Raw genomic sequence first — 15,869 nt, 5'->3', positions numbered from 1 at the left:
CGTAAAAGGATTGAATTTTCCAATAAAAAACGTGGGATATCTGAATGAATAAAAAAAATCCAACTGTATGCTGCCTACAAGAGATTCATTTTACATTTAAGGGCACACATGGGCTCAACTTAAAAGGTGGAAAATATATTCCATGCAAATGGTAACTGAAAGAGACCAGGAGCAACTCTACTTGTATCAGACAAAATAGATTTTAAGTCAAAAATTGTAACAAGAGACAAAGAAAGTTACTATACAGGGGTAAAGTGGAATTAGGAGGATATGCAACCATAAATGTACATGCACCCCATATGAAAGCACCTAAACGTAGAAGACAAATAAGAGAACCGAAATAAGGAATAGTAACAATACAATAGTAGTAAGGGCCTTAATACCCCATTTTCAACAATGCGTAGATCATTCAGACAGGAAATCAATAAGGAAATGGCAGGCTTGTACAAGATTCTAAACCGAAGAGTTTGCATATCTAACATGTACACCTGATGGATGTATACAGAACATTCTATCCTACAGTAGCAGAACACACATTCTTCTCAGGTGGTCACGAAACATTCTCCAGCACAGATTATGTATTAGGTTATAAAACAAGTCTCAAATTTGAGAGGATTGAGTTTTCTGACCACGATGGTATGAAACTAGCAATCGTTCACAGGATGAGACTGGAAAATTCACACATAACGGAAGCGAAGCAACATACTCTTGAACAGTCAATCGGTCAAAGAAAAAAATCTAAAGGGAAATCAGAAATTATCTTGAGTGAAATAAAAATGGAAACACATTGTAAAACCTATGGGACATAGCAAAGCAATTCTGAGAAAGAAGTTAATAGTCATAAATTCCTACTTCAAGAAAAAGATAAAGCTCTCAAATAAAAAAAAAACCCTAAAATAAAACCCCCCCTAACTTTATACCTTGAGAAGCCCAAAGTTGGCAGAAGAAAGGAAATAATAAAATTAGAGAAGAAATAAATAGAAGATAGAAAATAGAAAAGAAAACAAAACTAAGAGCTATGTTTTCAAAAGATAAAGTAAATTGACAAACCTTTAGGTAGACTAAGAAAAAAGGAAGACTCAAAATCAGAAGTGAGAGGAGGCATTGCAACTGATAGCACAGAAATATTTTTAAAAAGACTACTATGAACAGTATATCCCAACAAATTGAATAACTTAGAAGAAATCAATAAAGTTCTAGAAACATGCAATCTACCAAGACTGGATGGATCTTGAAGAGATAGAAAATCTGAACAGACCGATAACAAGTAAGGATATTTAATTGTTAATCAACCCCTCGCCCCCCAACAAAGAAGTCAGATGACTTCACTGGTGAGTTCTACTAAACACTTAAAGAATTAACTCCAAACCATTTCAAAGGCTTCCCAAAAAATGAAGAGGAGAGAACACACTTTGCGAGGTCAGCCAAATAAGCATTCTACAGGAAAACAAAATTACAGGCCAATGTCTCTGATATACATAGAATTAAAACAATCCTAAAATGGAATGCTAGCAAACAGAAGGAACATGTGAGATTTGCCCCTGGGATGACTCAATGTATGCAGTGCAATAAAGTTGATAACACTACATTAACAGAATGGATGATAAAAATCATCAGATCATCTAGGGGCGCCTGGGTGGCTCAGTCGGTTAAACATCTGACTTCTGATCAGGTCATGATCTCACCTGAGCAGATGAGGTTCCTGAGTTCAAGCACCGTGCTGGGCTCTGTGCTGACAGCTTGGAGCCTGGAACCCGCGTCGATTCTATGCCTCCCTCTCTCTCTGCCCCTCCCCCATGCCTGCTCTGTCTGTCTCAGTCTCTCAAAAATAAATGTTAAAAATTTTTTTTTGAAAATCATAGGATCATCTCAATAGATGTATAAAAAGTATTTCACAACATTCAACACGTTTTCATGATAAAAAAAAAAAACCTCTCAACAAATTATGTCTAGAAGGAAAGTATCTCAACATAGTAAAAGCCATTAGAGATGAACCTATAACTAACATCACAGTTAATGGTGAAAAGCTAAAAGCGTTTCCTTTCAGTTCAGGAAAAAGGCAAGAATGCCCACTCTTGCCACTTACATTCGGTATAGTCCTGGAAGTCCTAGCCAGAATCATTAGGCAAGAAAAAGAAATAAGAGATGTCCAAACCAGAAAGGAAGAAGTAAAACGGTCTCTGTTTGCAGATGGTTATCTTATATATAGAAAACCCTCAAGACTCCACGAAAATACTGTTAGAACTGATAAGCAATTCAGTACAGTGGCAAGACACACAGTCAATGTACAGAAAAAAGTTACATTCCCGTATACTAGCGACAAACTATTTGAAAAAACAGGAAAACAATCCCACTTCCATTAGCATCAACAAGAATAGAATATTTAGGGCTAGATTTAACCAAGGAATCGAAGAATCTCTATACTGAAAACTATAAAAGATTGAAAGAAATGAAAGAAAACACAAATAAATATAAAGACATCCTGTGTTTACGGCTTGGGACAATTCATATATTAAAACACCACGGCTTGGGACAATTCATATGTTAAAACACCACATTATCGAAGCGATCTACAGATCTGAGGCAATCCCTCTCAAAATTCCAATGGCATTTTTCACAGAAATAGAAGAAAGGATCCTAAAATTCGTGTGAAGCCACAAAAGATACTGAGAGTCAATGCAATACTGAACAAAAACAAAACTCGAGACCTACTCCTTGACTTAAAACATATTACAAAGATATAGTCGTCCCAACTGGCACAAAAGCAGACATATAGAGCAATGGAACAGAATCAAGGACCCAGAAATAAATCCACACATTTACAGCTGACTGACCTTCAACAAAAGTGCTAAGAACACACAATTGGGAAAGAATAGTCTCTTTTGTATACTGTGCCGTTTTTATTTGTACAAAAATAACTCTAAGTATATTAATGACTTACATGTAAGACCCCAAACTGTGAAACTGCCAGAAGAAAACATAGGTAGGAAGCTTCTTGACATTGGTCTGGGACACAATTTTTTAGATATGACCCCAAAAGCACTTGGGAACAAAAGCAGAATAGACAAACGGGGTTGCATCTAAGTAAAAAGCTTTTGCACAGCAAAGGAAACCATCAACTGCATGAAGAGGTAACCTATGGAATGGGAGAAAGTATTTGTAAGTCATGATTCTGGTAAGGAGTTAGTACCTACAATGTATGAGGAACTCTAACAAATCAACAAGAAAACAAATAGCCCCACTGAAAAACAGGTAAAGACCTGAACAGATATTCTCAATAGAAGACATACAAATGGCCAGTAAGTACATGAAAAGATGCTCAACATCACTCAGTCATCAGGGAAATGCAAATCAAAACCACAGTGAGATCACATCACACCTGTCAGAGTGGTTATTATCATGAAGACAAAAGATAACAAGCATTGGTTAGGAAGTGGAGAAAAGAAAACCCTTGTGCAGTGTTGGTGAGAATGCACTTGGCTTAGCCATTATGCAAAACAGTATGGAAATTCCTTAAACAATTAAAAATAAAACTATCATAACGATTCAGCAATCCCATTTCTGGGTATATATCCAAAGGAAATGATACCAGTACCTTTAAAAAAAAATCTCTGTCCTTAAGTTTATTTATTTTGAGAGAGAAAGAGAGAGTGGGGGAGGGGCAGAGAGAGAGAGGGTGCTTCACCTACTGAGCCACCCAGGTGGCCCGGAAATGTTACCAGTGTCTTGAAGAGACACCTCCGTTCATTCCCACGTTCACTGCCACATTCTTTGCAATAGCCAGGATATGGAAACATGCTAAGTTTCCATACCAAGGAGTATGGAAGTCTACCAACCAAGGAATGGAGAAAGGAAATATGACATATATGTATATATATGATGGAGTATTATGCAGCCTCAAAAAAGAAGGAAATCTTGCCATTGTAACAGCATGGATGAATCTGGAGGACACAACGCCAAGTGACACAAGCCAGACCCAGAAAGACGGATGCTGTGTGACCTCACTTTCACGTGGAGTCCAAAAAAGTTGGAACTCACAGAAGCAGAGAATAAAATGGTATTTCCCAGCTGGTGGGGGAGCCAGGGAGGTGTGGATCCAAGGAAATGAACTTTCACTTACGAGATAAATAAATCCTGGAGACCTAATGCACACCACGGGGACCATAGTTAATAAGAACAGACACTCGAAATTGGCAGGGAGAGTAGATCCTGACAGTGAGTTCTTACCACACACGCGCACAAAAGGTGAAGTGAAAAGATAGAGATGTTAATTAGCTCAATTGTGGTGATTATTTTAATAATAGATGTATGTCAAAACATCATCTTTTGCATCTTAAACATGTACAGTTTTTATTTGCCAATTATACTTCAGTCAACCCCGGGGGAAAGAATGTCAGGTGCCCCAGGCTTTCCCCGAGCCTCACTGCCTTCCCTCTGGGGCCCTGCTGTCCCCCTCCCCCTGTGATCTTTATCTGCCCATCACTGCATGGTGTAGGGGAAGGAGACATCGTCGTGTTAGAGACCGTGCCCTTCCGTGCCCAGGACCAGGGTCTGGGCTGGTCATACAAGCAATAGATGATCTCCTTTGCAGAGAAACAAGGAAGGTCTCCTCTGAATCAGGCAATAGGAACAAGCAAACAATACATTTTCTGGACTTCATGAAGTAAGATTTATCGCAGAAAAACAACGAATAGATCCTTCACTGTGTGGTCACTGGGTTTCCTTCTCCGTAAGGGTGAAGGTTTATCCCAGCTCCCTCCACCGCTTCAGACTCAAGGGAGAAACCCCTGAGCTGGATGGGGAGTCCCGAGAACAGTCTCCCCTCGCAGGAGAGAACGTCTGAGCCCCATGAAAGGGCCGGCCCCAGGGTGGAGAGAGAGGCTGTCCTCGTCCCACCTTGGGCCCGCGTTGGGCACTTGTACTCACCCAGGACCAGCACTGACACCCACAGAAGCATGAAGGCCTGGCCTGCCCCGGGATGAGGCCAGACGAGGGCTTTTCTCAGGAGTAACAGGGCTGGTTTTGGTTCTTGAGAAGCACAGCTCCACAGCAGCCCCGAGGAGCTCATCTGAGAAAGTTCTTTTTCGAAGAGCAGGTCGTGCTAGTGAATTAGAAAGAAGGAAGTGGCAGTACCCTTCTTTAACTGAGAATCAGAATGTCCTGCCCTATGACCAAGGTGAGAAAATAAATTCTAGGCTTAAAAAAACACACACACGGCTCCGTGACCCCACATCTCTAAGGCTGGGAAATTACCTTAAGGGAAGTATGTGCAGATTGTCTAAGAGAATGTTTACAGCGGTGTCGCTCATAACTGCCCCAAACACTGAAAGCACGTGAAAGGTCATGAACACGGGACCGTGGATGAAGATTCTGTACATCTCTGCGGCGAGATGCAGTGCAGCCGTTACGAATGGGATCAGCCCCCATGGAGAGGCGTGCAGCGCCCTGGTGAGTGGGAAGAGAGAGCCCAGGAGTGGGTTGGTACTCGTAATATCGTCCCAGTGGGGTAGATGTGACAAATAGAACATGTGTGTGCAAGCTGATACAAATACGCTGTTTTTTTTTTTTTTCCTGGAAAGTATACCTAAGATAGTAGTTGTGTTGATAAGAACTGTGGATGGAAAGGAAATACTTCATTTTATGGCTTTCTTTACTGTTTTTTTTTTTTTATTTTTTTTAAACGTTTGTTTATTTTGAGAGAGAGCGTGAGCCAACGGGGGAGGGGCAGAGAGAGAGGAGCGAGAGGATCCCAAGCAGGCTCTGCTCTGTCAGCACGGAGCCCAACGTGGGGCTCGATCCCACCAACTGTGACACCATGACCTGAGTCGAAATCAAGAGTCGGGTGCCACCCAGGCGTCCCTATAAACAACCACCATGTTAATAATTAGTGACAAATACTATGTTGGTGCGTTGCTTTGATAACTTGCAAAAGTCAAGCTTCCATCCTGGCATACTGGTCAACAAAGATCCCTAGGACATTAGCAGCATGAGGACTGCCACTTTCTTCCTTTCAAGTAGTGTTTCTCACCTTTTTTCTCCCCCTGGGCCCACACCTCGGTCCTCCTAAGGGGACGTTTAATTTCACGTGGACAAATGCATATCCCGTTGCATACGTGATGCCCCCCTGACCTGCGGCGCTGGGAGACGGGAGAAGCATCATAAGGGTAAACAGAGTTTAACCCACGGCAGCCCAGCAGGACCTCAACGCGAGCCAGGAGCCTTCCCGTGCCTTTGGACACAAACAGCGTCGCTATGTATACTCTTGGACGGGTCTCCTGGTGTGCGCGTGCGCACACATTTCTACTGGGTACACCCCTAGGAGTGGAGTCTGCGGCTCCTAAGGCTTGCGTATATTTTGAGAAGGCACCGCTAAATTGCCTTCCAAGGTGGTTGTGCTAATGCATACCCCATCAACCTGTGTGTGTGAGTTCTCGTCCCTCTAAAATCCTTGCCGATCGATACTGGTATTATACACAGTCTTGTAAATTTTAGCCCTTCTCCTGGGATGATCTCAGTGTGGTTTCAATTGTTGTGTCCCTGATGAATTTTGCAACTGAGCATGTTTCATATTTAATTGGCAATTTAGATATTCTTTTTAATGTGAAATCTCTTTTCCAATCTAGAAAGAACCCTTTTTCTAGTTTTTCGGTCTTTCTCATTCTGTGTTGTGGGGCTTTTAAAGCTGGATATGGATCCTTTTTCCAGGTAACGTGTTGCGAATGTCTTTCCCTGTCTCTGTCACACTTTGATAGAGCCTTTGACAAATCCCTGCTGTAACTCTGGTGGTCCATCTAGCCGTCTCTTCCTTTATGGTCAGAGCTTTATCTGTCCCTTCCAGGAAATGTTGTCTACTCCAAGCTCTTGAAACTATTCTCCCAAGTTATTTTCTAGAAACTTGATTTCTTTTACTTTTACTTTGTATCCATAGTATCATTGGAATTGACTTCTATGTATAAGCAAGGGTTCATATTCACTTACAGATGGCCACTTTGCCTGGGTCTCAGATTTATTGAAAATCCAAGCTTTCCACAGCACCATGCAATTTCACCTCCTTGTAAAACAAACAGCCATGCGGGTCTGTTTCTGGAAACTCTGTTCTCGTCCAGTTGTCTGTTTATTCTCATGCCAGAACCACAGTGTCCTAATTGTTGCCTTTTTTTTTTTAACTTGAGAGAGAGAGAGAGAGAGGAGAGAGAGAGAGGAGAGAGAGAGAGATACAGAGCAAGAGCACGTGCGTGCGTGAGAGCACGGGAGTGGGGGGAAAGGGCAGAGGGAGAGAGAGAATCTCAAGCAGGCTCCTCGCTCAGTGCAGAGCCCAACGTGGGGCTTGGTCCCACAGCCCTGGAATCATGACCTGAGCCAAAACCAGGAGTCAGTAACTTTCTTGTAGAAGTTACATTTGTTTGTTAGGCTTATTCCTAAATAGTTGATATGTATTTTTCATGTTATTGTAAGTGGTATCATTAAAAGCTTTCTCTAAATATTTTTTGTCGGTATATAGCTACAGCTTTTTTTTTTTTCTGATTTTCTGTCAATTACTAAGAGAATTATGTTAAAGTTTCCCTCTATAATTGTGAATTTGTCTATTTCTTCTTTAATTTCTTGTCTTTTTTTTGTTTTATAATTTGAAGTTGTTTTATGGGTGCATATACATTTAAAATTACTTATTTATTTATGTAATTATGTAATTTATTTATATTTATGTATGTTATGTATAATTTATATATATTTATAAATTTATATAATTATAATTATTTCTTTCTGGTAGTTTGACTCACCACTCTTAAATGTCTCTATATGTTTCTAACCTGAGAACGCATTGGTGGGGCCCATCTACCTTTGGACCTGATTTAGATGATTGAATCTGAATCTGATAACCCTATCCTGTGACTGGATGAGTCTTTGGGGGTCTCTGGAGGTGGTGAGCTTATTTTTCGTGTAAGAAGGATGTAAATATTTGTGGCTAGAGTGCGGACTGCCTCCTAAGAAGCAGTTCTTGTATCTGTATGTACCTCACCCTCTTCCCATCAGAAGTTCCTTATATATCCTTCACACTTGAATCTAGCCACCCAGTAGAAAGTGCAGACGTAAAGCTGAGCACATTTTGAGTCTGGCCCTTCGGAGACGTGGCAAGGTTTGTTTTTATCTTGGAGCCCTGAACCACCGAGTATGAAGTCTGACCGCCCTACTGGACAGTCCCATCAAGGGGAGCTGCTCCAGCCTCCCAGACCAGGCCCCAGACATGTGGATTAGGCCATCTTTTTTTTAAGAATTTTTTTATTATGTTTATTTATTTTGAGAGAAAGAGACAGAGTGTGAGTGGGGGAGGGGCAGAGAGAGAGGGAGACACAGAACCCGAAGCAGGCTCCAGGCTCTGACCTGTCAGCCCAGAGCAGCACGCGGGACTCGAACTCAGGGACCGTGCGATCATGACCTGAGCCGAAGTCGGACGCTCAACCGACTGAGCCACTCAGGCGCCCCAGGCATACTCTTTTAGTCATCAAGTAATAATTCATTTATCCCTAATACTTCCTTTGTCTTCAAGTTTATTTTTGTGATTAGATCAGGCTTGTTAATCATGTCACTCAAATCTGCATACTTACTAATTTTAGTCTGCCTCAGCTTCTGCGTTTTGTGCATGTATAATTTTACCTTATTCTTTCCAATTCTTATGTTTTCTCTTGGCCATTATTCAGAGAGTGCAGGCACAAAGTCGTGAAGCCCGTGTCATCTTCCCCCTATGGGGTTTCTTGGTGACCGAATGTCTGCTCCTGACTCATATTGGATGTGGAACTTGAGTTAAAAATGAACTTTTATGGTACGGTGTAGGGAATATAGTTAATGATGTTACAAAAATCTAGCTATGAAACTGTCTTGAACTGATGTTTTTTAATAAGAGTGTTCTTTAGCGATGGTCTAAATTTCTACCATGATACCTTATCTGTTCAGACTTTCTTCCCTAACTCAGGACAGTTTTTATTTTTAGTTATTTTCCCTGGTTTTTATTTGCTAGTATTTATTTACTTTAATCTCAAAATAACCAGCTCTCGAGTTTAACTACAGTTCTTTGTTTTGTAATTTATAAATTTTTACTTTTCGTAGATTTTTTTGTTTTCTTCAAATTATTAAATGAAATGTTTAATTTTTTTCCTCTTTAGCCATATGAATATTCATGGCTCTGGATTTTTGTGTGTGTGTGCTTTGGCCATATTTTGTAAGTTCTGATACAGTCTTTTCATTATAACATGTTCTAGGTAGTTTACAATTTCAGTTTTGATTTTGTCTTTGAAACAAGAATTTTTAGAGTTTTCAAATATCTAGATGGTAGATTTTTCTTTTTCTCTTTTCGCTATTATTAATGACGTTTCGTTCATCATTTCATTGTAATCCAAAAATATGGTGTGTGTATATCCTACTTTCTGGAATTTATTGAGATTTTCTGTGACCTAATATGGTCGTCGTTGTTGTTAGTTGTTAAGCATTCCATGGGGCTTTGAGAAGAATGTATATTCTTTATCTTCAGGACAGAAAGTTCTACATATATTTAGTATAACCAGCTGGTTAAATATGTTAAGTAGATCTTCAGTGTTCTCATGTAATACTTTTGGTTGATTTATAAATTGTAAAATTATGTGATTTGATATATGGAAAGTTGTGGTCAATCTTATGTTTTTCATCATTATATACTGCCCTTCTTTTGGTCCAATTAAACACCTTTTTTTTTTTTTTTTAGTTTGAATTAGATTTGTCTGAAATTAATGTCAGGATTCCTGTCCCTATTTGTCTGGTATGCTTTTTTATTTTTTGTTTTTTTAATGTTTTATTTATTTTTGACAGAGAGAGAGAGAGAGAGAGAGAGAGAGAGGGAGTGGGGGGGAGGTAGGAGAGAGAGGGAGACACAGAATCCGAAGCAGGCTCCAGGTTCTGGGCTGTCAGCACAGAGCCTGATTACAGGGCTCCAACTCACGGACTGTGAGATCATGACCTGAGCTGAAGTCGGACACTCCACCAATGGAGCCACTCAGGCGCCCCTGTCTGGTATGCTTTTTAGCATCAATTCACTTTACCTTTTAGGTCACTTTGTTTTAGAACGATTTCTCACATATAATATATGCAAAAACCTATTGGGTTTCATTTTTAGATCCCAAATGTATCTACTGCTTTTGTAACATTTATTTATCACCTATGCATTCAGATGACAACTGTGTTGGTCTTAATCCTGTCACTTAATTTTGTGTTACCAAACTTTCTCTTCTAATCGCTTTATTTTCTTTCGATCCCTCGTCAGTATTTTCTTTTACGGTTGTATTACATTGCTTATACTTCAAAGAGTGTATAGTGTCTTTTCAGTTCTCTTAGTGGCTAGCTGTGCAACTCTAGTGTTCTTAAAGCTCTTTTCTTGATTAGACTCCATTTATTTTCTGATAAAAAAGAAAAGAGACCAGCTCACTTTTACCTCTTGCCATGTTTTCTTCCCTTTCACCTCCTGATGAGTAATAATAGAACTTCCACATTCTCTAAAGTTAGAACATTTGTGCCGAGTCCTACAACCATAGTTCTCACACTTGCGGAACGTTGGTGCCGTGTTTACGTGGGCTCCAGAGTCCCCTCCGACTCTGGGTCTTTGTCTTCAGGGCTCCACGGTGCCACCGTCACCGAGCTCTTGCACGTTAGAAAGAATTTGTCTTGTCTTTGTTCTGAAGATAACTGGCTCTAAACTTCTTGGGCTAAACGTGCCTCTCTTGCAGCACCAGCCGTCGTCGTGGGGCGTGGGGCGCGGCTGTGGCTGCGTTCCCCGTGACTCACCCTTGACCTCTGAAGTGGCGTAACTTCGTCAGAATGTGTCAGATGCCCCCTTCCATCACGTCCACCTGCGTCTACTCTGTTGGCTTTGCTCCGTGTGCCACGAATGGCTGCGTGGGCTCTTCTGCGTAGCACTCATGCCACTGTTTTCCCAGAATAACTTTAGCCTTTGGATTCTTTCCTATTTTAGTTGGCAGAGTTTTCTCGAATCTGCCTTCCGTGCTCGGTGCGTCGTAGCAGTTTCTCATCTTTCCTGTTTCCTAACGTAGCTCGTTTTCCTCTTCCCTTTCCAAACGTTGTTAATTTACCTCCAGTCTTGTTTCTTGGATTTTTCACTCCTAACAAGTCTATTACATTAAAAAAAGAGAGCTTTTAAACAAACTCCTCTGATATCACGGGGAAGACAGTATCTGATTCCCCCCCCTTGGACTCAGAGGTCTGGCTTTTCTTCCGCCGTGCGTGCCCTTTCCCCAAATTGCTCTCGTATAGACAGTGAGCCCCTCGCCAGTGACATTGTCACGCGGCTTATCTCTGCACGGGGCTCAGGCTCCCTGAGCTGAAGAACAGGGCGTGAAAGGATCGGGGATGTGAGTCGGGCCGCGGCCGGCTTGCGCTGAGCCATGTTGCCGCAGGGCGTTTTTCTGTCCCTCTCCGCCACGGCCTCTGTCTTGGGGGCAAAGAGGAGGTCTTCCTGTATGTCACGGGATTTCTGCGAGACGGGTCAGCAGGCTTCCGTCCAGCGGACAGCGTTTGCACGGGCAGAGTCGCCCGCCGTCTCCTCCTGTGTCCCGGGCTGCTTCATTCGGTCCTACCGTCCCAGGCCTGGAGGGCCTCCGGGGAGGGTGGGGGGCGCTCCGGGGGGCTTCTGCAGCCCCCACACTCCCCAAACCTGGCCTTCAGAGCAAGGGGTCAGTTACTTCCTGAAGCTTTGGACCTTGCCGCCAGCTTTTGGAGAAGCTGCAGCTCTTCCCAGAGGCGTGTGTAGGGAGCCTGTGTTCACTGTCGCCTTCTTTCTTCCCCTGCTTTGGTTTCACATTTGAGTTTCACTGTGGTTAAGAGCCGTCCTTCACCGTTTGGCACTTGGCATTGTGGCTTTTCAAAAGTTTCATCAAAGGTGCAGCTTTTTCGTTCTCTTTGTCGTTTGTGGCTGGTCTCAGAGAGTAAAGCGTGGTCGATACGCTTTTATTCTGAACTGAACGAGATCCCATATGTTGGACGCTTTACCGTACGTCGCACCAGGTACTCTGCGTACATTAGCTGGTTTAATCTTTGCGTCGACGCTGACGCGTGTGGATCGGTGAATAACGCAGGCAAAGCTTATCAGGCAGGCAGTATGATCCTGATTTTCTAGGTGAGGAAGACTGAGGCTCAAAGACATTAAGTGCCTTAATTTCAAGTGCCTTGTGAGGCCAGAGACTCAGAGCAGCCAGGACTAGAACCCACATCTGTCTGAGCATGAGCCTGACAACTTCAGTGAAGAGATTCACCAGCCACTGACATGGGAGCAGGCAGCCAGGTCCGACACTGCTAAAGCCAGACACGGTCAAATGACTCTCAAGAGCAATTAAGGGCCTGTTCTGGGTCCCTGATGGCAGGAAATGGAAACCTGGTGTTCTGCAGTTTATAAATAAGCATTGTGCTATTTATATGTGTATATGTACCACTGCCCTGCTTACACGCACATCAAAGCCAGAGGTTTGTGGTGGGCCAGAGAAGCAGGTGTCCTGGGAAGGGGGGTTAAGCACACTCGTCTTGTGGTCCTTCAGGGCTCTGTCAGTCCCTCTGGGAAAGGGGTGGAATCTCCAGGGTGCTCCGTGGAGGCAGCCACGAGAAAAGGTGGGCAAAAATCTGCACAAAAGGAGGATTTAATTGCTTGTTTTAAAAAAGTGTTTTCAATGTTTACTTTGTTTTTGAGAGACACAGAGAGGCAGAGCGTGAGCAGGGGAGGGGCAGAGAGAGAGAGGGAGAGGGAGACACAGAATCGGAAGCAGGCTCCAGGCTCGGAGCTGTCAGCACAGAGCCCGACGCGGGGCTCGAACCTATAAGCTGTGAGATCATGACCTGAGCTGAAGTCTGACTCTTAACCCACTGAGTCACCCTGGCGCCCCAGGAGGATTTAATTTCTTAAATGGTACATCTGGTCGTCTTCCTGAGGGGACACCTGACAGGCCATGTTTTGTGAGGACGGGGGGCGGGGGGGTGACGGGCACAGGCTCTGTCACTTACCAGCTGCAGGACCTTGAACAAATTATTAAACCTGAGACCAGGTTTCCTCGTCTTTAGAAACAGAGGCAACGACGCCCATCTCACTGGGTCGGCAAAGTGTCAAGGCCCAGACCTGCTGGCCCCTGGTGCCCCTCCAGCTCCCTCCCCTGCAACACTTCCACCAAATTGCCGTCACTTGTGGTAACGAATGCTCATTAAACATTGCCGAGTGAATACATACATGTTTAATAACTGCTTGGGAGTATAGTTTTCGGTGATAAAATTCACTTGTTTTTATCACCACAATCGAAGTTTAAAAAATTTCCATCGCCCCAAATAGAAACTCGTCGCCCATTTGCACTTTCCACTCCCACCCACAAGCCCAGGACACAGATTACTCAGTTACTTTCTTCCTCCGGAGTCTCGTCTGTTCCGACCGCGGGCACCTGCTCGGCGTGGACCCACACTCTATGCGCTCTTCTGTGGCTGGCTCATTGTGCTTTGTGTGAGGTCCTGGGGCTCATCCTGGGGCTCAGCCCCGTGACAGCGGGTGTCGGTATTCTGTGGATGGATGTTCTGTGGTTTCGATCTTGGCTTGGGTACCAGGGTGCATTAAGAATCTGCTGGAGTATTTCAGTTTCCTTTAGGGTGCTGCCCACTCCAGCCTCAGTTTGATGAACACGCACCATAGCCAGAGATGGCCGTCTGCCATCCGACTTTCCGGGCTTTGGAAGCAAACCACCCGTGCCTTTGGGTCAACTTTGCACACTTGCTACTCTTTTCCTGACCGCGTGCAGAGGGGATATTAGCTCAGGTTAGCCTGGCCCTCAACTCCTGTCCTTAAATGCTGCCCATTCTTTTTGCGTGCGGTGGCTTTGGCGCCCTGCACGGGGCTCCGGGGACAGACGCTCCCCCGCCTTCCGGCCTGTTGCGAGTTCCGAAGCCACGCCCACTTGTCCCACGTAATTCAACTTCTGGACGCCCTGCGCAGCCCGTCTCCGTGGATTTTTATTTCTTGTCAATTCCCTAATTTGCCTGGTTATATGTAGAAAAAAATAATAACCGAGGCAGGCACCCATCAGTAGGTTTGCCGAGCCAACCTCTGCCCGTCTTGGGGACATGCCAAGGTGAATCTCACCCAGAGTCTTCGCACACAGACCCTTCTTCCCTCGGTGCTTCCTTTCCAGCTTCACCCTCTCAACGCTGGTTGTCAGCCTGCGAGGAGGCTGCCGTGTGGGAGGCAGGGGGTTGCCTGAGTTGGGCAAACGTGGAGCCAAATCCCAGCGCTGCCACTTACCATCTGGGTGACTTTGGGCAAGTGGCAAGGTGTGAGCCCTGGCTTCCCCAGGTATAAAGCAGGTGTGACGTCTCCTTGCGGCCCAGTTGTCAGGACTGGAGAAGATGTTCCCAAAGTCTATGCCGCCAGCACAGAGGGCAGAGAGGTCATGAGCCCGTCACCCTGACCTCTGACCCCGGGCCTTCTTTCCGCTCACGCGGTCACTGCGCCCACAGGCCGCTGTCGGCCCCGGGCATCCGGGGCCAATTGGCCTCTCACCCCAGGACTAACATACTTATGAATGCAACAGTGGTTCAAATCGTTAACGAAGGACTTAGAACAAGAGGGGCACCTGGGAGGCTCAGTGGGGTTCAGGTCATGATCTCACAGTTCGTGAGTTCAGGCCCCGCGTCGGGCTCGGTGCTGATGGTGCTGAGCCTGCTTGGGATTCTCTCTCTGTCCCTCCCTCTCTGCCCCTTCTTGTGCACGCTCTCTCTCTGTCTCTGTCTCAAAACAAACAAACAAACAAACAAACAAAGAAAGAAACAAACAAACAAACTCAGAACAAGAGACCTAGAACTTGTTTGGGGCCTGTTTGATCCTAGAAGGTCGGTTCTCAGTCGGTGATGGCCTCTGAGCAGTGCCCCTCGACATGAAGCCTCAGGCTGCCGCTGGCCTCATGAGGATGCTCAGCCCTGCACTCGGGAAGGCCCTGAACTTGGCTGAATGCTCTGCTGCCATCCTGAAGGTCCTGATAATTTTATCTCCGGGCTTGTGTTCTGAAGTCTGATGGGGCCGTGAAGTCAGCGCCAGGGCAGGAGAAAGGCCTGCGGTAGGCGTGCCCGCCTTCCTCGCCGCACATCCACACCGGGAATGCCGGCGAGCACAGGACTCTGGGCGGGCCCCGCAGGCATGGGGGTTCAGCGGGACTCAAAGTGAGTGAAAAGCAAGCATGTTACGTCGATGACTGACAGCCCCGAGAAGCGGCACTTTCCATGTGAACCAGAACTTGCTTGAACGTAGGAAGAGGGCGGGTGTGTCCTGAGTGAGTAACCTGAACAGCCAAGGAAGCGCACCATGCTCCTTCGACGGTGCCTCCCCAAGTTAGCTGACGGCCTAGGCTAGGGCGGCAGGAAGGGAAGAGGAAGGCGGGGCAGTGTGCAGCCCGCTCCTTTCCAGACCCTCCTTTCCAGCTTCCCAGAGGCAGGCTGTGTCGGCGGGAGGTGCACGTATGAAGGGATACACGCAAAATGTTGAGAGATTTTTGCCGCATCTCCACTCCTCTCACAGCATCGGCTACTAGGTGTATGCTGTCTGATCTCAGTGATCCCACAGATGCAGGAGAAGCTTTTACGTTTGCAGTTACGCTATAAAGATGAACAGTAAAATCCATGCGGATCATTTCCAACGTTATTTTTTTCTCTCCGTAGAAGGACTAAGAATTAAGTAGCAAAAAACATCTTGGCAAGTTGAGGCAGAGACCGTGGAAAGAAGGAAGAAGCTTTATGTTTCTGTATTTTGAACACTTTTTTTCCCCTTGCTTTTTGAACAAGCCGTCTTGCGTTTCTCTTTCTCACTGGGCCTG

At 44.7% G+C, this 15,869-nt stretch overlaps 1 protein-coding gene across 1 annotated transcript in view; it reads right to left on the bottom strand.

Moving 5' to 3' along the window:
* FCRL5 (Fc receptor like 5) overlaps window positions 1-5,123 on the bottom strand; it is a 38,533-nt gene extending 33,410 nt beyond the window's left edge. The window contains exon 1 of the mRNA XM_043569382.1: window positions 4,927-5,123. Coding sequence (XP_043425317.1) covers window positions 4,927-5,068 — 142 coding nt within the window. The 5' untranslated portion in view covers window positions 5,069-5,123. The remainder of the gene's footprint in view (window positions 1-4,926) is intronic.
* Window positions 5,124-15,869: the final 10,746 nt, after the last annotated feature.

This window comes from Prionailurus bengalensis, chromosome E4 (genome assembly GCF_016509475.1).
Source record: "Prionailurus bengalensis isolate Pbe53 chromosome E4, Fcat_Pben_1.1_paternal_pri, whole genome shotgun sequence".
Lineage (NCBI taxonomy): Eukaryota > Metazoa > Chordata > Mammalia > Carnivora > Felidae > Prionailurus > Prionailurus bengalensis.
This window is presented reverse-complemented; position numbering and strand designations above follow the sequence as displayed.